The 27,972-nt window shown below is 40.5% G+C and overlaps 3 protein-coding genes across 7 annotated transcripts; 2 read left to right on the forward strand and 1 right to left on the reverse strand.

Moving 5' to 3' along the window:
• The first annotated feature begins 863 nt into the window (after window positions 1–863).
• LOC128739244 (probable serine hydrolase) lies at window positions 864–3,268 on the forward strand. The gene is made up of 3 exons (XM_053834710.1): window positions 864–1,222; window positions 1,306–1,374; window positions 1,925–3,268. The coding sequence occupies exons 1-3, from the start codon at window positions 1,123–1,125 to the stop codon at window positions 2,773–2,775; spliced, it is 1,020 nt and encodes a 339-aa protein (XP_053690685.1). The 5' UTR covers window positions 864–1,122; the 3' UTR covers window positions 2,776–3,268.
• Window positions 3,162–14,353, reverse strand: LOC128739246 (uncharacterized). 2 transcript variants are annotated; one of them, XM_053834716.1, is made up of 3 exons: window positions 14,162–14,353; window positions 3,593–3,696; window positions 3,162–3,528 (listed from the first exon to the last, which is right to left on the reverse strand). In XM_053834716.1, the coding sequence occupies exons 2-3, from the start codon at window positions 3,676–3,678 to the stop codon at window positions 3,264–3,266; spliced, it is 351 nt and encodes a 116-aa protein (XP_053690691.1). In that variant the 5' UTR covers window positions 3,679–3,696; window positions 14,162–14,353; the 3' UTR covers window positions 3,162–3,263. The 2 variants fall into 2 exon arrangements, with proteins under 2 accessions (XP_053690691.1, XP_053690692.1); XM_053834717.1 differs by lacking the exon at window positions 14,162–14,353 and adding an exon at window positions 13,821–13,882.
• On the forward strand, window positions 14,068–26,684 carry LOC128739245 (uncharacterized). 4 transcript variants are annotated; one of them, XM_053834714.1, is made up of 4 exons: window positions 14,068–14,277; window positions 25,847–26,141; window positions 26,209–26,381; window positions 26,441–26,684. In XM_053834714.1, the coding sequence occupies exons 2-4, from the start codon at window positions 25,904–25,906 to the stop codon at window positions 26,549–26,551; spliced, it is 522 nt and encodes a 173-aa protein (XP_053690689.1). In that variant the 5' UTR covers window positions 14,068–14,277; window positions 25,847–25,903; the 3' UTR covers window positions 26,552–26,684. The 4 variants fall into 4 exon arrangements, with proteins under 4 accessions (XP_053690689.1, XP_053690690.1, XP_053690688.1 ...); XM_053834715.1 differs by having other exon boundaries at window positions 14,073–14,277; window positions 25,966–26,141; window positions 26,441–26,683; XM_053834713.1 differs by lacking the exon at window positions 14,068–14,277 and adding an exon at window positions 14,302–14,542.
• The last annotated feature ends 1,288 nt before the right edge of the window (window positions 26,685–27,972 follow it).

Below are 27,972 nucleotides of genomic sequence, written 5' to 3' on the forward strand. Positions count from 1 at the left end.
CTCTTATACATTCAAAAATCTGTTTTATACAAGGGACTGGCAACCCTATCCCTGCTCAATGTGTTTGACAGTAGCCAACATCTACTGTCGGCGTGGGTATTATTTGCAAAAATCTGGCTAAAATTTGCAAATACTACCCATCTCCCAGCATACCGGCTTTGCAGAGTGAAATGAACAGAACGTATAGCGGTGTCATGCTGTTTCATTTACTCAAATGGTTAGATGTTAACTGTAAAAACATGGCTGCCTAGCAGGACCGTGGTTTTATATAAATCATAAGTACAAAAATTGGTGTAAATAGTAACAAAATTTAAGAAGTACGGAATGGTGATGCAAATAATCTAAACAATAGAAATTGATCTATTTATATGGCACCTCTGGACAAAAGCACATCCTTCAATATTTGGCGAGCTCAGCATTGGGCGATAATGTATCGATATAACTGGTATCGACATTTGTGGACGAAATCTCGATAGAGATTTTTTCGAAATATAGTTAATTTCGGCATGCATATAAATAAATACTACAGCTCTGTAAATGTTAACACGTTATACGGAGTGTTATAAAACAAATGTAAAATGCAGATCGTCACGTGATGCGAGCATTTTTGCTGATTATGCTCTCAGCTAAGTATACGTATCGATATGTGAAAAATATCGATATTCAATTAACGAAAATTCGTCAGCATCGCTCAATACAGAATTATTTTGACAGCTTGCTATGAACTTTCCGAGAATGAAAAGATTTCTTGCAAAGCACAATACCTTATACGAAAAAAAATTCTGGCAATCCTGAGTGCGAGTGTCAACGTCAAGTTTGGTGAGTTGAGTTGAGGAGTATTGAGTTTGCTGTTTGCGCTCTTCGCTTGCGTTGCGAATGCGATGCCGATGATAAAACAGGAAGGTGTGATTGATTAGTTGTTTCGGTTGTTTCGTCGGATCGGAATTGTTTACAAAGATTGTAACGAACAACTTGCTGCGGGCTCATAAAATCGTTGTCTAAATTTTCGTTATTCGAGAAAATTAATTATTCATCGCAGAAAGGTCAAACTTGTAAGCGCCAATCGTACCAGGTTGCGTAATTGTAGACTTTATTTTTGTAACCAATCGATTGGAATTTGGAATGGAACAATCACCCTTACCTAGTTTGAGGATGGGCAGTGCAGCAAAAATATCTCCGGAGGACGAATCCGTTTCAAATGGGCCTACATCAACGGTGTCAGGTGCGTCTGGTCACATACCAGATGTGTTTTAATAACTCGTGTTTGTATTGTTTATAGTTGTTTACGAAAACTTTCTCTTGCAGCTTTGAACGGGGCCACTTATAGGCCAATCGAGGAAATAGAAATCCCTGTGCCGTGGGGTACCGTAGCAGGTATTTTTTTTGCTTTGAATAGTGGCGTCTGCTCTGTATTGCCTATCAAATTGCTCTTATCGGTATCAGTATTGCACGTGAATAGTGATTGATTCAATGTTCAAAGCTCACAAACTCATCAAGATATACCTACAATATTACTGGTTGCCGTTATCAAGACCTAAATCACAGGAAACATCCCGCGTTATAGTAAATCATTTTCGCTTTAAGCTTATTAAGGTTTCGCCTAGTCATTGCTGAATTTTGCAATTGTGGCGTGTGGTTGTGACGTAAGAGCCAGCGCAGAAACTCGTTCACGCTAGTGACAAGTGATAGCACATTGGCATTTCTCAATTGTTACGTGATCACAAAAGTTGTTGTAAAAAAGTTGTTTAATATGCATATTTATCTTGTACTTATATTTTCCACTTTTGCTAATTCTATAAGCAGACAACTATACTATGTACCCATTTATTCAATTTTTTTATTTCAAGATGTGACGTCCTACAACCTTTTGCTGATAAGTTAATCTTATGAATAAATATGACTAAAGCAAGCTTTTTCTTTCCAGGCAAATGGTGGGGCTCTCGACAGAAACAGCCTGTGCTAGCTTTCCACGGTTGGCAGGATAATGCGGGTACATTTGATCGACTCTGTCCGCTGCTACCGGACGACATTCCAATTTTAGCCATTGATCTCCCCGGTCACGGCCGGTCGTCTCACTATCCAAAGGGAATGCACTATTACGTTTTCTGGGACGGAATCTCGCTGATCAGGCGAATCGTGCAGTACTACGGCTGGACGAAGATTTGGTTGCTCGGCCATTCATTGGGAGGGGCATTGAGCTTCATGTATGCGGCGGCCTTTCCGGACGATGTCGAAGGATTTATTAGTATTGATATAGCTGGGCCTCCAGCTCGCTGCCATCGCAAGCAAGCGGCAAACTTAGGTGAAAGTATCGATCGATTTCTACGTTACGAAACGTTCCCGGAATCGAAAACACCATGCTACAAGTATGACGATGCTATTGATGTAGTTCTGGCCGCATACGATGGATCCGTAGATCTACAATCGGCGGAAGTTCTTTCGAGACGTGGCATGGTCCCAGCGCCAGCTCATCTGAATAAGGAAGGATTTTGCTTTTCGAGAGATTTACGATTGAAGGTGGCTCTGATGGGGATGCTTTCATTGGAGCAAATTCTTGCTCATGCGGAAAGAATTAAATGTAAGGTGTTGAACATTCGTGCTGTACCGGGACTGAAATTTGATAATCCAGATTACTACCCAAGCGTTGTGGAAGCTATGAAGAAATCATCCGATAAAGTGGTGTACCTTGAAATTCCGGGCACCCATCATCTCCATTTGACGACGCCGGAACGAATATCTCAGCAAGTTACGGATTTTCTGCAAGACAGGATTTAAACTAATTGTATTGTCTTATAAAATAGCATGTTTTCGATTCACAAATCTTGGCACAGCAGTTATGTCAGTATCACTACTTGTTACACAGCGCACTCCTTGAAATGCTCGCTCAAAAAGGCAGCATTTGTATAATTAATGTAGAATGAATCTATGCATATGATGTCTTACAAATTAATGGCACTCATCCTTACTATAAGCAAATTTTTAAAATTAACTATCGGGTAAAAGGAAACAATGGCAGTTATCAGAGGTGAAAAATAATTATTTAGGAACTGGTAGGGAAGCAAAAAGGTAGTAGTGAGGAAGTGGCTGCTGCTTCTTTGCGCATCATAACCATATTAATTTGTTTTCAAGACATTTCCTTTGATTGAACATTTTATGTACCGAGCAGTGATGTGAATGTGATATATATATTTTTGTATGTCCTTGAGCAAATAATACACTTTTTGTATTTCGTTACCGTTAAATAGCAGTTTTACTCGTCTTTTTTACACATAGGTTGGTCCGTAAGCTTTCCGAGTGGTGCACGGAACTAGTGACGATTCCTTCAGATAGTTTCCGATAGCTTTTTGCAAAATGGTCTCCAGTGGACTGAATGTAGCACGGGAGCGTAAGCGCGCTTTGGACACTTCTAGGGACCTAAGCAGTTCGAAATTTCGGAGACGAGCTGTTCCCAGTGTTAAACTGGCGTTTTTTTTGTGGTTGGGCTTTTGCTGATTTGCGCCTTTGCTAAGCATTAGTTCCTTTTGATCGCTGAAAAAAGTCACATTCTTTTAGTTGTCGCATTTAGGTGTAAAGTTTTACATTCACAGCTTACAGTGATTTAAGTTTTTCATTCAATTCGTACTCCATTGCGGCATACTTTTCGTTTATGTCAGAAATATAATCAATTTCCTTGGTCATATTCCAGGCTGCGATCCGCTTTAAACAGTTATTTTGTTATTAGGTAAAAAATCTATAATTTAGCGTTAGTTTTTGACTTTTCTATGTTTGATATTTATCCTTAGTGTATGTTTCCATGGAATCAAGCAGTCAAGTGTAAAGCTATAAAAGCTTTGGGGAGCTTTCAAAGCTCATAATTATTTGTACGAAACATTATGGCACGGCCTCAAAAGCACTAAGCTGATGGGACGTTTGAAAAATTATAAAATGTAATTTCGCATTCATCTTGTTGAAACTCGCAATGGGGCTCCTTTCGAAAAAGTCATTAGTTTCCTCGTGGTAGTTGGTTCGTTATGAAATACTTTTGCTTACACCCTATACTTCATATTATAGAAAATATAAACGTATGTTAAAAACAAGTTATAAACGTATTTTAAATCCTAATTTTTCAAATCGAAAGATAGGGTACGGGAGGATTTTTTCAGCCCATTAAACTATTGTTTCTATTTTCTCGGTCTAGGCCTACTTAGTTCTAGTGGAAGAACAGACCTTTTAACAAAAAATAATAGATCAGTTAAATTTTTGAGAAAATAGTTGAACAGACTTAAAATTTACCGAAATCTCAACAGCCGAACGTTCGGTAAAAATTTCAGTAGTGCATATCAACGTTTACGGATCTCTAGTAACGTTTGGTATCATCGTATCATAAAAAGATTAACCGAACGTTCCAGGCGTCTCAGAAACCACAAGTCGCTCTCGATCTGGTCGAGCCAAGGCGCACATTGGTCCCCTCTGCTTCTGGTGCCGGTAGGGTTCTTGAAGAGAACCGTTTTCGTCGCACTGTCGTCCAGCATCCTTACGACGTGTCCGTCCCGCTGTAGCTAGCTGACTTTTGCCATATGTGCTACGGGAATCTCTTCAAGTTGTGCCTGTAGCTCAAGATTCACACGCATCCGTCACTTTTCGCTTTCAGTTTGTACTTCGCCCAATATCTGCTGCAGCACCTTCCGCTCAAATACGTCAAAGAAATGTATATGTTCCGTGAGCAGCGTCATAGCTTGAAGTCCATAAAAGCTACCAGTCTAATGGGGGTTTTCTACATTGTCAGTTTCGTACCGCGGCGTATGCTTCTTGATCGTAGCATTTGCAAAGGGCGGTTACCAGTAATCCCAAATACATGAACTAGTCTACCAATTCTGGTTCGTCGCCGTCAACAGTTACTGTCCGTAGAAGGCTATCTCCTAACTTTCGTGTGATTGCCTCCGCCGTTGCAAAGTTACTGGCTATGATATCAAAGTCATCTGTGAAGTCTGGGTGTTGGCTACTTTTCTGAAAAACGTGTCTCTCGTTTCAATGAGTGTTCCGAGATGCGCACGAAAAACAGCTATGATCAGTCGCGTCAGTTTGTCCGGAAAACCGCGTTCCTGCATTATCTACAATAGCTGCCCAAGGAACAATTTTTGCTTATTAAACGTTTCACCGACAGCTTTTATTCAGCACATGCTGTATAGCTGCTTTTAAAGTATATCTAAACACCTCTGTTCAATGCTTATACAGTTGGTTTTGGAGAATTTAAACAGCACCGTGTTGAATATGGACGTGGAAGATGCGTTTGTATGACTGTTAATCAACGTATAGTAAAACGTTTATTCAGTACGCATAGAGAAGTTTATTAAACTGCTGTTAATGACACTGAAGCTACGTTTATTCCACAGCAGTTCAACATTAAGACAAGCAAAAAGAATAAAATATGCAGGAAAGTACCTACTGTTATTTTATTTTGCTGGTTTCGTTATTTTCATGTTCACATTTGTATTCGTATTTTTATAATTTAATGAGAGACTTAGTAGGAAATCGTTGGTTGACTCAAAATTTATCAAGCCCGCCATTATACTTTTTTCATTCATCCGGATTCGAACTTACATCCTGGCGATCGGAAGCCATCGACGAACACATCTGAGATAATCTGACAGATGACAGGCGTCGAGTTTTTAGCCGATGTGGATTTACCAGTTTAAGTTTGTCAAGCGTGGAACAAAAATGGGCTAAAATACATTTAAGCGCTGAAGAGTAGTTTCTTAAATCATGTTTGGCATCTGCTGTACAAGATTGCTTTAGAAGTATTTATTCTGCACATGTTAAACATTCATTAAACTATTTGTGCTAAAGTATTTCGCTTGTACCACCAGCAATACCAGCAACATAACACACTCACAACGCAAAGGTTTTTTTTTCTCTTGAATATTGACGACGGTGAGCGATGCTACTGAGTGAAATTCACTGGAAACTAGCTGCGAACATTGTGTGCGATTGTTCAGTTAGTTAGCAGTGATGTTATTAGTTAGCAGCAGCAGTGATTAGTTAACAGTAGAAGTGGTTCGTGGCAGTACCGCAGAGGAATAGTACTTTTGTCACCCCGTCATTAGTTTACCCAGATAGTACTGCTTCATGAGCTAATCGCTACGTATATTCGTCATCAGATCGGATTTAGTTTTTTTTTATTTAAAAAACAAAAAGCAGCAGTGGATGGCACGAGCAGAAGTGGGGTTTTTGCGCACCGGCAGCGGAAGCTGGTCACGCGATTACGGTACGGCGCTACCAGCAGTGGTGGTATCGCCACTATGCCACCCGACCATAACAATTCTGGCGGCTTTAGCCCGACGCAATTCATCTCGCTGAGCAAAATCTATTGTGAGTAACTCGCAAAGCGTCAAGCAGAGCTGGTTGCCTTGGACGAGGGATAACGACACGCCGAGGGAGAAGATACATACCGTCCAGACAACGACAAATAAAAGGATTGCCACGACCAGCAAAGTAGACTTGTCTCTGCTAAAAGTGGTAATGCAAATTTTTTCTATTCTTAATCTGTAAAAAAAAGAAATAAAGTGTACCTAATATAAATTTATTTATATAAATTATAAAGTGTAAAGTATAAAGTGTCATTCAAGTTATTGGTGTTATTGGCTGCCATCAAGCACACCTGCTCTTGGTGGTGCTACTGATACGTTTATACGACGATTAATCGACACATATTTCACACTTGCTCTCAACAATGCAGCAGATACGTTTGCGCAACTTTCATTCGACCCTTATTCCATCACTATTCCACAGTTGCTCTCAGCAATGCTGCTGATTCGTTTGCGCAACATTTATTCCACTTTTATTCTGCACGTGCTGTCAGCAATGCTGCTGATACGTTTGCGCCACGTTTATTCCATCCTTATTCCACTACTATTCCACACGTGCTTTCTGTAATACTGCTGATACGTTTGCACAATGCTTATTCCACTTTTTCTCCACAATTGCTCTTAGCTGATACGGTAGCTTTTAAACGACCGGTATTCCACACCTGCTCTTAGCTGTGCTGCTGATACGTTTGCACAATGCCTATTCGACTCTCGTTCCACACTTAAATAACAACATGTAGATGTTGATTAGAAGCTAGGAAAAATGTGGGATATAACGTTTAAACAACACGTACTTCAGCAAATTCGCTTATTCAACACCGGATGCTACCACGCAACTCTTATTCCACACCTGCTCTTTTAACTGCTGCCGTTTTGCTCCTTGGGCTGGCCTCGATCGACTGTATTATAACATGTATTTTATATTTTTGCAAGATCTGTCGGATGGTAAAATTTTTGTTAATTCTGGCGCAAGTTCCAATGAAGCCGGCCTGATAATTCCTCACGAAACCTTGGGCTGTCGGTGACAGCTGGCGTGACTGGATCTGAGAGAGTGACTTGTAAGTAGAGTTTACCAGCGTTTTGCGGCGATAGTTGCTACAGTCGAGTCGATACACTCTTTTGGTAGATGAGATAAACCACTCCTTTTATCCATTTCTTAAGTAGATTTTCCTCACTTAACCATGTTTGTATAGCTCTGCTGATAGGCGGTCCTTAACGGTGGCTTTGTTGGTCCTCAGCATCCGATTTCTTGTTTGACCTCTTGGAGGTCAGGTGCTGGGACACTACTATCGTCTATAAGCATTTCTAGGTTAATTTCCGTTCCTCTCCTTCGGAAACTTCGCCATTGATGTGTTCATCGAAGAACCGCTTCTATAATTCGACCATTTCTCGCTCGTTTGTGATCAGATTTCCTCCCTTGTCCATACCCTTGTCAGGTTCCAGTGCACAGCACGAGATTGATTTCTCTTCTCGCAAACTTGCGCTCGTTATTAGCTTTGAAGTGGTTGGTAAATGGTTGAATAATGCGTAAAACAGACCCAACAGTGGTCCTCCCAGCAACTCCTACCTCCTACGACTACCTCTTCATGGTACCAGCTTGAATACGAGCAACCTTAGCGGAGATCGGGTAACCAACCCCGGGGGAAACTAAGGTCGTATACCAAAAGGAAAGGAGGCACAGTGTGTCTCGGCTCTGCAAGATGGCAGCCCGATCACGACACTCGGTAGCGTAGGCTTTGGTACCCTAAAAGCTAAAAAGAGTCAAGAAAATCTTACTCGGAACATTTTGCATGGACTACAGCGACGAAATAAAGACATGGAATGGAAACTTGGTACCTGGAACTGCAGATCGCTAAATTTCGTTGGTGGCGACAGCAGGGTGCTGCTCGATCAGTTAGAACCCCGAAAGTTTGGCATCGTGGAACTGCAGAAGATCTGTCGCAAAGGCGAGAAGGTATGGAGGATCCGTGACGGCAAAGCCCAATTTTTCCAGAACGGTGGAGCGACCAACGAGCTGGGAACAGGCTTCCTAGTGTTGGGCGAAATGCAGGATCGCGTAATGGACTGGAAAGCGGTCAATGAAAGGATGTTCGTGTTGAGGATAAAAGGCTGTTTCTTCAACTATACCATCATAAACGTACATTATCCACACGAAGGTAGATCCGACGACGAGAAGGAAGCATTCTATGCGCAGCTGGAGGCAACGTACGACAGCTGCTCACCACGGGACATCAAGATCGTCATCGGGGATATGAACGCCCAAATCGGCAGGGAAGCAATGTATAGACCGGTGATCGGACCCCATAGCCTGCAAACCGACACGAACGATAACGGCCAGCGATGCATCAACTTTGCAGCTTACCGAGGCTTGGTGGTCAGAAGCACTTTCTTTCCTCATAAAGATACCCAGATAACACAAAATCGTAATAGAAAGTTCATAATAAATCGTTTTCATGTCAATTTCACATTGGAATTGTATAATAATTAGAGTATGTCAAATCGAAGTGAACAATAAGTTGTTTTGCAGTCGTACGTGCCTTCATATACAATTCATGACTGTGAATTATAAAACAGGATAGACGATTGCAATATTTGATTATATCTTAATCATATATTCAGGAGTATTTAGTTGCGTGTTATAAAACCTACGCAAAAAAGAATTACAAATAATTGTCAAAGCTTTCGCACGTATATTGCCTCCACTTTGGTACATATATGTTCTTATATGGCGTGATATATAACTTTTTCGTTCAGATATGATTTCGTATATCTCAGTTGCAATCGAGATATACAAACCAAATGGTTTACTGGGTATCCACAAAGCCACCTGAAGATCACCTGACCAACGAACTTCGAACCAAATCTACCATAATCTCATCGAGGGGCATATTCTCGAACATCACCAACGTACGCTCACTACGGGGTGCGGATATCGACTCGGACCATTACCTAATGGCAGTACACGTGCGCTCAAAATTATCTACGGTTTATATCTCGCGACAAAGCCGCCCTCCGCGGTTAAACATTGGGCAGCTAAACAACGCGCCAGTTGCCGAAAACTACGTGCACGTACTGAATGTAGCTCTGCCTTTCTCTGTGAAGCTGGATACTTCGACCCTCGAAAACGGATGGAGTAGGATACGCTCGGCCGTTAACGAGGCCGGAACCGCGGTACTAGGAGTAGAAACCTCGAGTGCATGAAATGATTGGTTTGACGAAAAATGCCAACAAGCGATAGAGAGGAAAAACGAGCTTGGAAAAAGTATCTAAGCATATCCACGAGAGAGAATTTGGCCAAGTATCGACGAGCGGGGAATGATTCGACCACGATCCTGAGGAGGAAATAGCGCCAGAAGGAGGACAGAGATTCTGAGGAGCTGAAACAACTGTTCCGGGCTAATGATATGCGTAAGCTTAGCCAAACTCGTAAGGGCTATACACCTAAACCTGAATGTGTAGAGACAAGGAAGGGGATCTAATCACAAACGAGCGCGAGGTGGTCGACAGGTGGAAGCAGTTCTTCGATGGGCACCTCAACGGCGATATAGCGGCAGGAGACGCAATGGAAGTTAACCTCGAAGTGCCTACAAACGACAACAGCGTGCCGGCTCCCGATCTCGAAGGGATCCGGCGAGAAATCCGTCATGTGAAGAATAATAGAACCGTCGGGAAGGACCGTTTCCCGACAGAGCTCTACAAAAATGGCCCAGAACCGCTAGCAGTGGCACTTCATTGGATAATTTCAAGGATTTGGGAGGAGGAGAAACTACCGGAGGAGTGGATGGAAGGTGTAGTCTGTCCCATCTACAAAAAGGGCGACCGGCTAGATTGCTGTAATTACTGCGGCATCACGTTGGTCAACGCCGCCTACAAGGTGATCTCCCAGATTTTGTTGCGTCGTCTGTCCCCAATAGCTAGAGAATTCATATTATGGGGACTCGTGCTACTCGACATCATTACTAGAAACCTTGGGACGGTGGAAGCAATCTACGCCACACTAAAAACGGAGGCTAGGGGGATAGGGTTACAAATCAATGCGTCGAAAACCAAATATGTGGTAGGAAGAGGCTCCAGAGAAAGCAAGGTTTGCCTCCCACGGACAGTGACTATTGATGGTGATGAACTGGAAGTGGTTGATGAGTTCGTATATTTGGGATCTCTGGTCACCGCCGACAATAATACGACTAAGGAGATCCAACGACGCATTCAAGCTGGAAATCTAGCCTACTTTTCCTTCCGCAAGATGCTTCGATCTGGGAACATACGCCGCCGCACAAAGCTGACGATGTACAAAACGCTAATCAGACCGGTAGTCCTCTACGGACTTGAAACGGTAACTTTGCTTACGGAAGACATCCGTGCACTTGCCGTTTTTGAACGAAAGGTGTTGCGGACTATTTTTGGTGGAGTACAAACGGAAAGCGGAGGCGTATGAATCACGAGCTACAGGCACGGCTTGGAGAGATTCCCATCGTACACCTGGCGAAAGTTGGGAGACTACGGTGGGCCGGCCACGTCGCAAGGATGCCGGCCGGCTGTGAAGTGAAATCCGTTCTCTTCAAGAACCCCACCGGCACCAGGAATAAAAACGCTCAACGTGCTAGATGGCTTGACCAGGTTGAAGCCGACTTGCGTCTGTCGAGACGTTGTGGTAGTAAATTGTGCTCAAATCGATACGTTATACACTGGTCTGAAAGATACCTTCGACCGTGTAGATCACACACAGATCTGTTAGTAACCAAGATAGAAAATAAGGAGACACCAGTGAACTTTGTGAATTGGTTGAAATCATACAGCTGGTTAATCGTCGCCTCTTGATAAAACTAGGCGTGCCTCTTCTAGCAACGTTTACACCAAAGCTGCCGCTCCACAAGGAAGCAACGTTGGACCCCTATTGTTCTCCTCATTATTTGACGACGTGTGAATTAGATTTCCTCTGTGGTACAGACCGCAGTATGCTGATTATCTGAAAAATGTTGTACACTCAAGTCTTTTTTTACACGAATTGTTTTTTTTTCGATTACTCGAAAATGGTGCAGCTAAGGAAAAATTTACAATCTACGTGAGGAATGTCGAGCTGCTCCCAAATGTATTGAGAAATAAATGAATGGTCTCTAAGTTACCCCGTTCTTCATACTCAAAAAACTAAATCGTGTAAAAAAAATACTTGAGTGTATTCCTCAAATCTTGTGGAAATGGTCGCGAACTGCAAAACCTTATCGATAGCTTTGCGAACTGATGTCGTAAGAATGAACTTTCCATTGGCGTGCACCATAGTGTTTAACAATAATTATTTCTATCGCATCGGCAGCAATCAAAGTTATCAAAGACTTGGGTGTGCTTTTTGATACGAGGCCCCGTTTTCGGGAATACTACTGCCTATTTTGAATTATATCTAAAGTCAAAGTCTCCTGGCTACATATTGGTGTGCTGTGCCCTGTATTCATAACCGTGCGTTTTGTCCTAGAATATGCTGCTTCAAACTGGGGCTCTTAAGCATGACTTTATTTTTCCTGATTGCGAGTCAGTAATTGGAGCTGAATTCTAACGGTATGCTTTAGGCAGGGATGATTCCTCCTCAGAATAAAAAAAGAGAAGAGAAAAATTCACACTTTACTCAGTCGTGATTTATGTTGCTCTGTTTTGTTTGAACTTTTCTCTTTTTTACTGATCGCGATTGCTCAGCAACCTGCTCATTGTTCTTCTCATTGAGAAATAAACTGAGCAACAAAGTGCAACAAAAAAGTTTTGCATATGACGATGGTGGATGATAGATATGGCAACAATGTAATTCCCGTGCCGTTACTTGCTGCAGTACGAGCGATTTCGGAAGTTTCTCATTTTTCGCACAATGAGAATCTAAAGTTTGTTTATATTTCTCTTTATTTTTGGTCTGTTTCTCATTGCGTGGATGTATTTCTCATTTGTGGCAGCAGTTCTGCTCATTGTGTTGAATGAAAAAAGTTGCACTTTTTGCACAATGAGTGAGGAAATGGCAAGCCTGGCTTTAAGATTCCTTTCTTGATAAAATCCTTTGGCGCTTCAGGCGCGCCGTAACAGATTGCTGCAACCTGGTTTATATATTTCAAATTTCAATGATAAGGATGCAGCATATTTTCAATTATTCTTCTGCCATTTTGAAATTTTAACGAATCAGAAATTTTTTGAGGTTTTTTGATTTCCATTTTTTTCTAAAATTAAATATCAAAATTTAAAACATGGAACGTTTGGGCACAGTTTGATGGGAGAATTTCGCTAAAAAATGAACAACAAATGGGTCATTCCATGCCAAGTGACCAAGAAAAAGTTCAAACGTGTAATCGACCTTCACGGATTTGAATCAAATTTCGCCAGATTGTTCGTTTTCGGCCAGGAAGTAAAAATCCAAAATTTGGTGCCGATCGGACATTTCGTCGATCATTGGGAGCACCTCCATTTTTGAGGAAAATACCCGTTTTTGTCACTTCCGGAGATATGAGCAAAAGAAAATAAGAGGGTTTGACAAAAAAAGGTATTTTCCCTAAAAATGGAGGTGCTCCCATTAATCGAGTGAATGTCCGATCGGCACCAAATTTTCGATCTTTGCTTTCTGACCGAAAACGAACAAACTGGCGAAATTTGGTTCAAATTCGTGAAGGTCGATTACATGGGGCTCGGACACTTCGCGTGGAATGGACCCAAATATAGGCCAGGCCTTATCCTATGCTCATATTGAGCTTCCCAGCAATGTTTATCTTGCTGACTTTTACACGGACACAGCTCAGATAATTTTTTCGTATGCCAAAAAGGTTGACTACTTTAGAATTCCTATTCTTCGATATCTGGGTTAAGCAGTTCATATTTTGTCTCTTGATAATGAAAGACAAAATCCGGTCCATTATTCAAGGCAAGCAACAATTTCAACATAAGCGGGGTGCCTATGGACGATGGTCCACGGCATTGGTTGCAAGCGACGGAAGGTCTAACTACATATGTAGGTACAGCACAATATCGCCGTCTGTGCACCGAAATGAACAGCTACGTTATTTTCATTTGAATGCAACCCAACTGCGTAAACATTGGCTGAGTTTGGAAATTCTCGCGGCGGTCGGTATGCGATGTTGTCTCGTTGTCACGTAATAATTTACTAGCAACAATATCGAACGCATTGTTTGAACAGTATGACAATATTTGGACTATGTGTTTCGTTTATAGTGCGACAGCGTAATGTTCCGTTTGAAACCAAAGGAAATTAATTTGATTTTAAATTCGAAATATTCCATTTCAGCCGTCTGAACATTGTTTATTAGAGGAATCAAAGACAGTTTCTAAAAGATTGGTTTCGAAAATTGGCGTAAGCAAAAAGTACAGAAGACTTCTGGAGACGAACCCGATAAGTAAATAGACATGCCGGAATTTCCTAGAGAACCATCTTTGTGGCTGAATAGTAGACACACTAATGTTATCCATCGTTGGTGATGTGCGACGTCATCTTACCTGTTCTTTCCGGACAGAGAAAAATGTTACATATAGAGAAAGATGAGTTTTTTCACCGTACACCGTACATATACCTACCGAGGAAATGTCGAGCGGGAAATTATTGTAAACTGTCACTGTGTTTTGCTAATGTGTGTGACCGTCGTCGATCGCCATCGTGTTCCTTCGTATAAAGGTGATGTTTTACACTTTATAGACTCATTTGTTTGATAAGACGACACGTTTGTATAAATTTAAACTATCACTCGTTCTTACTTTCATTCAGTAGTCGGCCACAATATGGATAATATCGGAAAGTCGTGCTTCATGCTTAAAGTTGAATAGTTTTTTTTTGTGCTTACTTTAGTGCATTTCCAGTTCAGTAGTGTTCAAGTGTTCCGCAATATCGCAAGGCGCCGAGCACGTGGTTGTCCCTCTGCAGTGAAGTGATATTAATCGTGGCACTGATCGGGATTGTGTAACGTTTTGTTCTGTTTTTTTTTACAAGTATCCGGGTTACTTAAGCCCAACGTACAGAAACTTGGCTCAAATGGCCTTTGTCAATAGTAGTTTGTTCGTTTGGCTCGAGTTATACGGATTCTTTGTATCGACTTGAGTGAGGCGTGATCATCATCGGTATCGACAGCTGTGCACGCGTGCTCTTCCACGTCAGCGTATTGAGCCGATATCAGCCATGTAGTTGGGATAATGTAGTGCTCTAGAGATAATCAGAATTTATGAACGTTCGTCCCTTTTCTAACTAGAGTTAATTGTCAATGTCGAGAAAAAAACTTAAAACTTAAATTTAGATGCGTGGGAATTGTCTAACTTATGCTACAGTGACTACAGTTATTATGTACATTGTACATTTTACGTATTCGGCAACCCCACATCTTCCTAAATTAAGTTAAAATCTGAAGTAAACTTTTTTGATTTGTATTATACTTTATCAACCTACGTTTCTAGTGGGAGGTAACATATGCGCCTTCCACAGATGTTAGCACCACAGAGAACAGATTAACAGGCTCGAAGGAAGTAATCGATTTTTTGTGTGTAAAATCTGTCGGTAGCGCCCTCCAGAAATAGTTTGCCAAACGCTTAAAAATATATCCATGTACCTTTATTAATATTCCTTTGTGCTGGAGGTACATAGCAGCGATGGCAGCGACATCAAGATTTAGTTTGCCACTTACTGCTCGAGGGATGCTCTATTGAAGAATTACTCGTAGATTACATAAAAACCTTTTACACCCTTTTGTCAATTACCTGCTAGTCTGTTTTCTGTGTTAGCACCATGTTGATTGTTGTTCAAAAATTAGGTATATCTAGGAATGAGTCGCAAAAAATTAATTTTCAAATACACTAAAAAAAATCTTCACCTTTTTTTCGAAAAATAAAATAGAAGTAATAAACAGTTTTTAAAAACTTATGGATAGAGCAACATTTTTTAAGGGATTTTGTAAAACAACGAATTTTATGATTTACAACAAAAATGCTCTTATCTAGGACCCCGGTTCAATTCCCAACTCCGCAGAAGTCATGCATGACCCAAGCTGTTAAAGTAACTATAATTAAACAAAAGAAATGCTCTTATCTTTCTAAGTGCATCCGATTTTGAGATATTTGGAAAAAAATTTAATTTACTTAAAACTAGAAAGCATGGAGCAATATTATTATCACAGGATCATCATTAAGTTTTCTTCGTTACTTTCTCGAATTCACTTTTTCAAGACGCGCCAATTATTTCAGTACCGTCATCCGGGGCGAGATTGTGCCAAAAAAGCATATATTTTTGTTCTTTAGCTCAGTATACACACAATTTAGGAACTAAGTTGATTTCAAACCTGTCAATATATACTAAATTGTTCAATTAACAACTACCGTAGAGATGGTTTAGTTACAATGAAACCTCATTTTACTGGAAGTGCATGAACTTTGGCACAATCTCACCCCTTCTAGGGGTGACATTGTGCCAAAAACATAAAGTAAGGCTAAAAACTTAAACAGTGAACATTAGCAATGTTTATAAACAATACACATAAATATCAGTATAAAGTAGTTCACATGGGGCCGTCCATGAACTAAGTGGACTATTAGGGGCAGAGGGTCGGCCAAAAACAACGCATCATACAAAAATTATGAACGAAAATAGCCCGGAGAGGTCTGACATTACTAAAAATGAGTTCGTAGTCAATGGACATGTGCAGGGCTGTCATTCGCTCACACTATGCGCCCAATGTTCCAATATTATGCCTTGTCGCACAGAGCGATTCGGCAACACACCTCTACAGCTAATATGCACACAGCGTACGAGCGAAAGCGGAGTGGGAGCGAACGACTGCCCTCGGTGAAAATCGCCCAGTGAGTGACAAACAGCACTTGGTGCTGCCCTTTGCCACACTCCGTGCGGAATTGCGCAAAAAAATTGTTTTGTATTTACAAATTTTCTGCCCTTTTAAAAGTGAAAATACACGGTGCACTGAACAACTAATATGGTCTATGTTAAGTTAGTACGGATCAGGCACCGCAACAGTAAAAATGTTTTTTTTCAATCACACCACTTCAACTGACCCAGCGTAGGGTGTACAATCCAGCCGCGCAGAGTGCGGCTCTTGGTGTGGTAAAGCACGCAGCAAATTTTTCACTCTGCGTTTGCGGCTGCCTTTTCTTGGTGCGCATAAAACACGAAAGAGCGTGTTTAGCAAAAGAGACACTGAAGGGAATTTGTGGGCGAACACACACCGCATGGCGAGTGTTGTGTTGTTTAAGAATGTGTGTCTTTTGGTCTGCGCTGCGGTTTATGCCACCTCTGGACATGTGGCCTATCCCACCCCCTCCCCCTCCTTAAAACTGTCAGTTTATACACGGTATAATATATTCCGTCTTATATTAGAGTGTTTATTCAAAGTATCTGAAATTTCCAGAGAAAAAGTAAAAATTAGTTTAAATTATTTAGCAGACCTATGATGCTGTTTGCTCCAAAATGGATGATGCAATCTAATCTGTCAAAATATTGTGCTTAATAGTAAATAATGTGAGTGTGCTGGTGTATACTGACGTATTTTTGTTGTGTATGTGAAAGCCACAAATTGGATCGATCATTATGGCTTGGCACAATCTCACCCCCGTTAAGCTCGAAAAGTACAAAGTTTCGAAAAATATTATTTTCGTAATCAAAACTTATCCAACGCATAATAATTTTTCAATACATTGTAAATGATTAGTTTATATACCTTCAAGATAGCAAGTTGATGCGATTTCTTGTTTGGGTTGGTTTATACGGGACATTTTTTACAAGCGTTATTTCCGCGTATTTTTGATCGCGAACTTTGAAACCCTGTTTAGGCTAAATAGTTTGCTAATATTATCTGTGTTACATTCTAAGTTATGAATAAATATGTTATGTTCATCATCATTCTGAGTTTAGGCCACCAGTTTCTATAGATATAATAAATTTTCACAAATAAACAGTTTTGGTTTTTGGCACAATCTCACCCCCGTGGCACAATCTCACCCCGGATGGCGGTAATGTTTTTATCAATTTGACTGCGAAGCCTATCGATAAAGAAAGCTCAAGTCTTAAAGACGTTCATAACTCAAGGCATTTTTATCAATTGGCTTTAGTTTTGTTTTAAGTTTAAGCTTGAAAAAATTTATAATAAAAATACTTTCAAAAAATTTAGAGAAAAAATAATTTTTTTTTCAAAGTTTGAGTGGCAAAATTGACGATAAAATTCAAATAAAATTAAAGCATAGAATTGAATCAAAATGGGTTGTGCTTTGATAAATCACAGGTGGTGCCTGCGAGGCTTTGTTATTAGTGACGCCGCTCGGCTAGCTCTCATGGTAGTGACGTTTTACTAACTTGCTTTACTTTTATGGAGCACCCGAAGTATCGAATCTTTGCCAATTCCAGAAGCGGCCAGGATTAAACTGCCATTGTTCAATCGCTCTAAACATTCGCTGCTTGAGCATTCTCATCGACAACTCCTATCCAATGGGTGAAATTACTGCCGTTATTGAAGCTGTCGGTCTCTATATTGCTTCGCTGAGCGTTCATTTGCCATTACCTTTACGTGGCCGGGCCATTGTAGTCGGCTGTATATAACTCGCTTGACAAAATCTGCATCTTTATATACCTCTTACAACTCGTGGTTCATGCGCCTACATCACACTCCATCCTCCAGTTTGCTGCCAAGAGTTCCGTAAAAGATCATGTTTGCAGTTTGCTTTATAGCCAACATCATTGTTGGTGTTAAAATGGTGCTGATGTTCCAAAGTAAACAAAATCGTTGCTCACTTCAAAAGTGTCTCCATCCATCACTATCGTAGCTACAACTTCCGAAGAGTTATCATGCTTCCTGTCTGCTACTGGTATTTCGTTTTAGCAGAGTTTGTGACGATTATCGAGTCGAGACGAGACACATCGAGTCCGATCATTATCGGCAGGGATGATTCCTCCTCAGAGGTAAAAAAGAGTAGAGAAATATACGCACTTTGCTCAGTTTTCAATACGATGCGTTGTTCTCCGTTTTGTTTTGCTTTCGCTCACTCTTAGTACAGACGGCTGTTTGAGCAACCTGTACGTTGTTCAATCTGCTCATTGAGGAGCATCAAAGTGTTAACACTTTGAACTTATCCAAGCATTTTTCACTAGCGAATGATGGAAATGACAATATGCGACTGCCGTATTTTGACACGACTGTTTTGGTTTCACTTTTCCCTCACTGCAATCTGCAGTCGTTACCGAGAACAAAGTCGAAAGTTTCTCATTTAAAGAGCACACAGTGCAAAGTGTGAGAATGAGCAAAGTATTTCTCTTTGCGTTTTGATCATTCTCTCTTTGTATGAATGAGTATCACAACTGTTTCAGCAGTTCTGCTCATTGTGAAGAAGGTAAAAGTTGCACTTTGTGCACAATGATCGAGAAGATAACAAGCCTGATTATCGGCATCACACATGAGTGCGATATCGCTCCCATTACCCTAATGGTTATCGTGGAACCATCAACGATGGTACGCATCAGTCTAATCGGATTCGTTGGAAAATTATGCTCAATCATATTCCATTATAACTCAATTCGATTTACTGAATCGTACGCTGCTTTGAAGTCTTATGAAATCTCGATTCATTGTAGAACGTCCTTCGCGAAAAGCGCGCTGGTATTCGCCAACAAATGATTTCTGCAATGGCCATAGTCTGTAAATAAAGGTAACTCTCGGCTTTGATACAAAATTTGGCGGTTTTTGGGTGCCTTGTCGCCTCTGTAATCTATAGTCTCTGTGATGGTTTCGTCAGCCATTTTGTTTATAGTGTAGATTTTGACAACTGTTTTGATTGTCGTTTTGGTTCGGTGCCTGGATAGCACGTTTCATTTTTTTGACAGATTAGAAGAAACATCCACTTTCTTCGCCGCATCGCGAATCACAAAATTTCACCCAACGGTTGAGCAGACTCACCTAAACAGACTGTCACCATTCTGGCACAGCAAAGCCTTGGGTAAAACCGTCTTCAAGTTCTACGGGCCGAGAGCGGGGGCAGCTCATCGCCAATTCGTTGCGCGTCACGCAAGTCGGCTTCAACCTGGTCGAGCATATACCACGTTGGTTGGGCCCCTTTATTCTGGTGCCGGGGGGTGCTTGAAGAGAACGGATTTCACTGCACAGTCGTCCGGCATCCTTGCGACGTTGCCGGCCCACCGTAGTCTCCCAACTTTCGCCATGGGTACGATCGAAGCGCCTTGCGGAGGATAAAAGTGGGCTTGACTTCCAGCTTGGCTGCGTCGTTGAATCTCCTTATTCGTTTTTTTTGAAACGGTAGTTCTTTTACAATTGACGAAGGGACGGTAGAAGAAAATAATGAAAATTTAAGAGTGATGATGAAAGAGCGGAAAGGTGAAAGAGCAAGGGGCGGGTTTTGTGGGTTTGAATCCGGTTATAATCTCAGATTATAGCTTGGTTCGACGCATCCCAAGTAGCACTTGTAACTAATCATAAAAATAAAAAAATACAAAAAGGTTGCACAGCAGTTACATTTAGGATACTTGTAACGAGTTAGGTTACATAAAATTAAAAATAGTTACTTTTTAGTTTTCTAGTGACAAAAATCTCAAAAAGTTACCAGGTAGTTACCAAATGACCAAATTGAAACCTTTTTTTCGAACTGTCATCAACTTGCTGGTCGCAAAACAGTTAATTTTCCGTTACGAGCAGTTACGAAGTCAAAAAAAGTCGGCTAGTAACATTTTCGCAACAATTTGTTCACTGTTCCTTGTAAACACAACGGATTAAAGAAAAACTAGACCTGAAGAATATTGCTAATGGTAAAGATAAACAATTGGTACACGGGTTGTGAAATGCTCTTGTAAATGCGTTTATTTACTTAATTGATGGTACTTGGAATCTTCTCCGCCCAGACATTGGTATTAAGTAAACAAATGATGATTATTCTCAAACGTCAAAACGATCAAGTTACATCGAAACGAAACCGGCAATGAAAATAGGTTACAGTGTAACTTAGAAATGACGACATAAGAAATAAGTGACTACAACAGATTTAATATTGGTTACCGTATAACCGATACCGTAACCAGGTCGAAGGCTAAGGTTACGTACAACTAGAATGTAACTGAAATGTAACCTTCTATGATTAACACTGGTGGTAACTGTTTTATTCAAACTGAAACTATTCTTTGATATTAAATTAACACTTTCTTTTCACAACAATCACTAAAAAATACCTTTTCCCGATATCAACAATGCGAACAATGAACAATGGCTGCTTAAAATGATTTCATGCAATATGCCGAAAACGATACAAAACTTCAAGGACGATGGTGTAGTAGTGCAAAATGGCTATGAATTTTACTGTGATAGAAGTGATAGCGAAAACAACTTGATTTTTAATGGTTTCTAGGTGAATGCTCCACTAATTCATTATTGCTAAGAATAAATTTAAAAAATCAAAAAATTAAAATTAAAATTTTTATATTTGATTTACAAAACATCAATTTTTCAAAGAAGTAAGTAACGAAAAGCTATATTAAATAAGAGCGCGTGAATTTTTCAAAGCTAGAATCATGCATTTCACCATAAATTTGAAACTGCATTAAAATTTGTGTTGAAATAATAATTTATACACTCTTCTATATTCAACAGTTAAATTTACTGCTTGACGTTGACAGCCATAGATTGAAATAATAAACCTGCTACATTTTCGCTATGCAATAAAAGTTACAAGATAACTAATTTGTCACCAATTGAAAGTCAATTTACAGTTTATGTGTAACTTCAATAGTAACCATTTTGTAACTATACATGTTACATATTGGTTATTGAGTAACTGTTAATGTAACCAGATTTAGTTACATAAGTTGCGCTATTTCGGTTACACAACTGTTATATTTTAGGTTACTGTAACCGAAGTTTTACATTTAAATTTGTCGCATATCAGCCGCTGCGACTCAATTGTGACAACGTGTGCTACTTGGGATGCACCTTCCAGCAAGGTAGGAGTCACAACGACTACTTGTTAAGCGTAGCTACTAATAACCCCCTCCCCTCCTTCGCTCACCTTTCCGTTCTTTCATCTTCACTTTAAAATTTTCATTACTTTCTTCTACCGTCCCTTCATCAATTGTAACAGAACTACCGTTTCAAAAAAATATTATTTGTATATGACTGACCTCATTTCAAGGTCACGAAAAAACGTGTGGTTGGTCTATCTTCTTACTCGTATTATTGTCAGCGGTGACCCAAGCGGTGAGATCCCAAATATACGAACTCATTAATCACTTCCAGTTCATCGCCGGCAATAGGCACTGTCCGTGAGAGGCAAACGTTACTTTCTCTTGAGCTTTTTCTTACCACATATATGATTTTTCACGTATTGATTTGTAACCCAATCCCTTAGCCTCCATTTTTTGTATGACGAAGATTGCCTCAACCGTCCCCAGGTTTCTAGTAGTGATGTCGAGGTCGTTTGCGAAGATTAGGAGTTGGTTACTCTGGCTGAAGATCGTTCCTCGCGTTTCGATGCCCGCTTGCCGGGTCACACCTTCAATAACGATATTGAATAACATACAGGACAGTCCGCAACCCTGTGTGCAATTCGAAAGGACTCGAGAGTGCTTCGAAACGCGCACGGTATACACATCGATCGCTCAAGGGTAGCTTTGATCAACCGCGTCAGTTTATCCGGAAAACTGTACTCGTGCATGATCTGCTATAGATGTTTGTGTTCAACTGTATCGTATGCTGCCCTGAAATCCACGAAAATATGTTGCGTGGGCATGTTGGGCTCCCGACAATTCTGGAGAATTTGTCGAATCCGTAATAACAGGGCCCAAAAAGCCCGTCTGATACTGCCATACGAATTCTCTCGCCATTGGGGATAGCGACGTAACAAAATCTGGGAATGCACCTTGTAGGTGGCATTGATCAGTGTAATGCCGCGGTAATTACAGCAATCTAGTCGATCGCTCTTTTTGGAAATGGGACAAATCAACACCTTCCATATACTCCATCGGTAATTTTTTCTCTTCCCAAATCCTTGAAATTATCCAGTGAGGTGCCGTTGCTGGCGGTTCTTGGCCATTTTTGTAGAGTCCTGCCGAGATTCGGTCTTTATCGGCTGCTCTATTATTCTTCTGCTGACTGATTTCTGGCCGGATCTCTTCGAGTCTTTAGGCATTACCCTTCTTTATCGACAGACCTCGCTGCCAATTATTAGAGTGCAGGACACTTACTATGGCTGTGTGTGATTTCGTAAAATTTTGTGTTTATAGAAATTCAATAAAATCGTACAAAACTCACCTTAAATTTAGTGGTAGATTACCATTAAACTACAGTTAACGCTATGGTAAATTTTGCTCTGTTTCGTTAGATTTCGTTAAAGATGAAATTTCGCGAGATACGGCACAGCCTTAATACTGATGAGGCTAATGTAACGATCCTACTGACTCTAGCAGCACCACCCAGCCAAGATTTGAATATAAGACGACTGACATATTAGACCCGTATCGTAGCTTGCAGCTAAGTGGGCGACTAACCACCGTACTGGTTTTCATCATTTCAGCCGTCTTCGGTTTTCTGCCGCTGCCTGGCCGTTGGGTTATCTGGGTCACGTCGAGTGATTTCACCATCCGGAACACCGTGGCATGATGCTTTCACAGGTGTTTCCCGATCCATTTGTGGGATGCTGCCGAATTTTTTACGACGGTGCCCAGAATTTTTTGGAGGATCTGCTCTTACTTCGATGACATTTTGATAACCACTTGACTTTCCAGGTAACTGAAAAGCATCACCAATGATATACAAATGCAAACTAATAAGCATTTAAGTCACTTTAACTGCTTCTTAAATGCTATTTTAGCAAATTATACGACTACTTTATTGCTTACTGTCTTATAGTGCTGACAATGCTTGTTTGCAGCTGATTACTGACACGAAGAATTTGAATAGAATTTTGCATGTCAATTTTCAGCACCTATGCAGTATAAAAGCTAATATACAAAAATGGGCAGTATAAAATGCCAGATATGGCAATAAGCGGTTGATTTGCTGCTTATAATAATGCTATTAATATAATTTGTGATGAAATTCTGTCAATGTAAACATTACACTCTAAGCTAATTTAATCAATTTTTCACTTTTAATTAAATTTAATTAAATTTGTATTATTTTGATTTCACACTAATATATTATTAAAATATTTTGAGATCCCTCAAGTTTTGCTTATTGTTATGTTTTATTCTTTTAGTTTTAGTTGAGACAACAAAGGTTAGTTATTACCTTTATCTAAAAAAAGTTAATATTTTGAGACTTTGTAATGCATGCTGTCTTAATATATTTGAAGGGTGTTCCGATCAAAATTTGGTCGACTTAATTAATTTGTCCAGCCATCTTTAAGAAACAGAAAATAATGTGGACACACTAATAGACTTGGATTTTCAAATGCCAGAGTGATTTTGCATTATTTGACAGATTTTTAAATTTACCCTTGTCATTGTATAACAATACTAGACAGATAAAATATTTAATGAGGACGCCAAATGGCATATTCTGTAGTAGGGCAATGTTTTACTATAATTTAAAAGGGTGAATGCAGTGCATCGTATGCAGCAAAACCATCGCTCTGATATCTTTCGAGCCGTCACCTAAACTACTAAAGCGATTGAATGCAAATTGCAACTTGCCTTTTGTCCATTCAGTTGAAATATGAAGACACTGCAAAACTGGTTGAATACCAGACAGCCGGCACAATGAAATTGATAACTACCTTCTTCTCAGATATATTAAATATGCGGTAGTAGCATAAAAAGTGTAAAGTACGATGAGTATTATGAGGGCTGATAAAACAATTACTTTTTTTTGAGAAAATTGAACAGGTTTCCGCGCATATGTATAGTACCCATAAAATGAAAATGCATTGATTGCTTTATTGAAAATCATTCAACTCATAACTGTTGCAGGACTGGACAAGATACGAGCCGTAGCTTTTTGTAGATTATAACTAGCAGTTTCAGGTTAAACTATATAAAAATTGGTAGTTTTCTTTTGCTGCATCCATAAACTAAACGCCTTTTTATTCATTTAGCTATTCTTCTTAGCCAACGTCATATTTTCAATTATCTAAGCACAGTGAAAGTTGCACATACAGAGTTTGTTGTTATATGAGAATTTGCCGCAACAAAATCTAATCTCAGGATATTCAACTGCGAGTATTGATATATTACATAGTTTCATTGAAAGCAACATATTTGCGAAAAGTTTGGAAATACGGCAGCTGTACACGATAAGTTCAATGAATTTCCGATAATTTTTTCGATTCTGCACGTGCAATAGTAATGATCACATTTGTCCAACAACTGGCATCACATACTTCCAAGAATAAATGGGACTCCATTTCAACACTCGACGAAAAAATCGCCACATGTGTGCTCTCCCCATTCGCTCGTACAACTTTCCTCCGATACTGGAAAAACCAAACGAAGAACATCGTTTAATTTAACGACCGTCAAACTTTTCTTTTCGCCCGTCCATGTAGTGGAGTAAACTTTTTCCTTTTCCACCGAATTTTCCGCTTCGGTAAGGAAAAAACTAACAAGCGAATAACGGCCATAGACAAACAACATATAGAGGAATAAACCAGCTTGAAGAAGCCCAGCACAGGACAAAAAGAAACTTTCGGAAAGAAATTTCGAAATACTCCACTCATAAGAACGGTTTCCCCATTCCGGCGCAGGGCACCGCAGCGGATCTTCATGTGATGGTCCAAGTTTTTCCGCTCCATCTCCGTCGCATAACGATGGGCTTTCTCTGGTTGGGGGGGTTATCCTTCCTGTATGGGTGGGAGCCAGTCGTGGTCGATCTCTGCAAATGACACCAAAAAGGTACCGTCATCATCGTCATCGGTGTCGTTATGTGATCACATAAAAGTGCAATCATCGACAGCGGGTGGCCACTTGAGATTGAGACCCCGGACACGGTTGTGTGTGCGTCTGGGTAGGCTTGTTGAAGGGCCTATTGTGTAGATGATAAACGACGAGGGACTGAAGCATGGCAGAGACGGGAGCTGGGGCCTATTGTGAAAAGATTGTTGAAAACTTGTCCGCTAGGGGAATCGGTAACAAGCGATAGCTTCTTATTGCTAGAGGATGTACTTGTGATGCAAGAAGAAGTTCTTGGAGCTTAGAGACTTTTTATAGCTATTGAGCCCGTAATACGTTGGGGTTTTCTGTAAAGGCTTGATGGTTAGCCATTTGACTGGATACCAATCGCTGAGATGGTAGGTAAGAATAATTCCAACTACTCAATATAGCTGCTTCCTACTTACTCTATGCATGATTAGCAGCTTGAGACAAAGATGCTTTGAACAGTATGCAATCTCACAAAGGAGCTTTGTTTCAGATATATAAATAGTTGACTTTGTCTGCAGGCGTAAATTGTTACGCAAAGGTAACACACGAAGTACTGTTAAATAAATTGTGATTCCCAACGTGAGACATGCTAAAAATAGTCGCATTGCTACTGGTGTTATCCTTACAGGACGTGAAATCGGACTCACTACACGACGATCTGCTTGATTTGGAGCAAAATGTGCCGATGGGTCGGATCTCACAACTTTTTGTTCAATATATCATTCAAGATTCTGAATTTCGACGTAGCTTACAGTATGTTCGGTCAGCCGAATTTTCCGACGCATGGAACCAGTTCCTAACGATAGGAAAGGTGCATCAATTACTCTCGTATATGATAAACGCCGGACTAACGGTTGATAAGGTGTTATATATGTTTGCTGAATTTACTGGAATTGAGCCACCGTCAGTGGTTTTTAAAAGATGTGCGGATGATTTGATTGAAACAAATTGAAAAAGAATTTTTTGATAACTATTTTTTCTACTTTCCAGCAATTGGTAAGACAGGTGGGTTAAATGCATTCGTGGATGATGTTATCGAGGCAGTGGCGTTGAGCCAGGTGAAAACAATTACCGAGGAAAAGAAAAAGCTCAGCCCAGAGTTTTTGCAAATGACTGAGACGATGAATTCGGATGAATATAAACGCTTGTATGCCGAAGCACTTGTGAGTAACCAGTTTATCTGTCTCTTTAGATCAAAATTCATGAAAATCGTTCATTTTAGGACGATCCGGAAGTTCGATTGCTGCAGGAGAAGCTACGAATATATGGTATTGAGATACCGAAGCTACTGGATCTGATGAAAGCTTTCTTTGGGTGGTCAGCTTTCTTTTAGTTTACTTGGAACCGGTATGATGCAATGAAATTCAAATAAATTAAAAATTAAATAAATATGCCAACTATCATAGCGGAGTGTGGTCAGTCATATACATTGACTCATTACCCTAAGATTTTTTGGCAAAAGCCAAATAGCTAAACAATGTCCAAATTCTATCAATCCAATCAGTAATGAATACAATAAACCGTATCCGTTCCCCGCCAGCACAGGCAAGCAATTCGGATTTCGGATTTCCCGCAAAACGGCACTGGATTGACATTTATTGATACGCTCATTTTTCACTTTGGCAAATGATTGAAAATGCCACCCACAAAATCATACTGACAGCCAGCCAGCCAGCCAAGGACTGCCGGAGAGTGGCATCCCCTGCGGGGAATTGAGTTAACGCCTTTCGATCTTCGCCCTTCGCTTTCCGTTGCTTCGCCGCTTCGCGCCGTCGAACGACAATCAAATCAGTTTCGCCTAAATTAGCCTCCCCACCGCCCGCACCACATCGTCTCAAAGGGGCTGAACAAGTATCCCAAAATATCGAGCACATGATGGTGGGGAAATCCATTTCCTTCGTTCGCCGTCGAATTGTTGCTTGCACTCGGCAGCTTAAATTCTTGTTCTTTTCCAGTTACCACCCTCCATTATGCCGAGGCTATTGTGGGGTAAGAAGAGTAATTCACTCGGATGGAAAGTCATTTTGGCGTTGATTTTTCCTGCCATACTCGACACTCGTGGTTTTCCTTTGCATCGAGGCGGAACGAATTTCTTACCAGCGCAGTTCAGTTTTTTTTTCGGTTGAAGTTTACAAATGAAGATATCCAACGAAGGAAACCCTTAGCATCCAGCACATTTACTGCTGCAAGGCGGGGAAGAATGATGGCCAGTAAACCTCGAATGACACTTTTTCCAACGCAAACTAGTCACTTTCCTAAGAGGATTTTAAATTATTGCTCACTCTTTGTCCGGTGCAAAGTTTCGTTTTTTTTCTCTACGGTCTCTGATTCTGTTCTCATGTCGTTGTGTTCAAGAAAATAATTCAAAATAGCATTCGTCTGAAGTGGGTAAGTACCGTTTTATTTTCGGGGACTAACAAATAAATTTGGCGCAGAAGGAAAAATGGCTCCTGCCTGCACGCGGTCGGAAAATGGTTATGTAAACGGAAGAGTTGGTTGGCGAACGACGTGTGCTCGAGCGAAGCGCTCATAGCCGGAAGCCTTTCTGCTGGGCAACATAGAAGTTTGGAGTTTTTAGAACATCCCGGTACTTTATTTTCTTTTGTTAGCTACATTTTACAGAATAAAACTAAAACCTAGCATATTGTTTGCCTATGGATAAAGATGGAGTTCGAAAACAGTGACGAAGTCATTCGGACATCCGTGTTAAAAGAATCCTTCGGTCACGTTGTCGTGCACAAACCGCATTTTGAA

Source organism: Sabethes cyaneus, chromosome 3 (genome assembly GCF_943734655.1).
Source record: "Sabethes cyaneus chromosome 3, idSabCyanKW18_F2, whole genome shotgun sequence".
NCBI lineage: Eukaryota > Metazoa > Arthropoda > Insecta > Diptera > Culicidae > Sabethes > Sabethes cyaneus.

Bases quoted from the DNA above. Each gene is read 5' to 3' on its own strand.
- LOC128739245 (XM_053834712.1), top strand. From the start codon at position 25,805: ATGCTAAAAATAGTCGCATTGCTACTGGTGTTATCCTTACAGGACGTG. The intron at 26,142-26,208 runs GTGCGGATGATT...TCTACTTTCCAG, and splicing joins GTCAGTGGTTTTTAAAAGAT to CAATTGGTAAGACAGGTGGG. The intron at 26,382-26,440 runs GTGAGTAACCAG...CGTTCATTTTAG, and splicing joins GCTTGTATGCCGAAGCACTT to GACGATCCGGAAGTTCGATT.
- LOC128739244 (XM_053834710.1), top strand. From the start codon at position 1,123: ATGGAACAATCACCCTTACCTAGTTTGAGGATGGGCAGTGCAGCAAAA. The intron at 1,223-1,305 runs GTGCGTCTGGTC...TTTCTCTTGCAG, and splicing joins GCCTACATCAACGGTGTCAG to CTTTGAACGGGGCCACTTAT. The intron at 1,375-1,924 runs GTATTTTTTTTG...TTTTCTTTCCAG, and splicing joins GCCGTGGGGTACCGTAGCAG to GCAAATGGTGGGGCTCTCGA.
- LOC128739246 (XM_053834716.1), bottom strand. From the start codon at position 3,678: ATGACCAAGGAAATTGATTATATTTCTGACATAAACGAAAAGTATGCC. The intron at 3,529-3,592 runs GTAAGCTGTGAA...GACTTTTTTCAG, and splicing joins AATGAAAAACTTAAATCACT to CGATCAAAAGGAACTAATGC.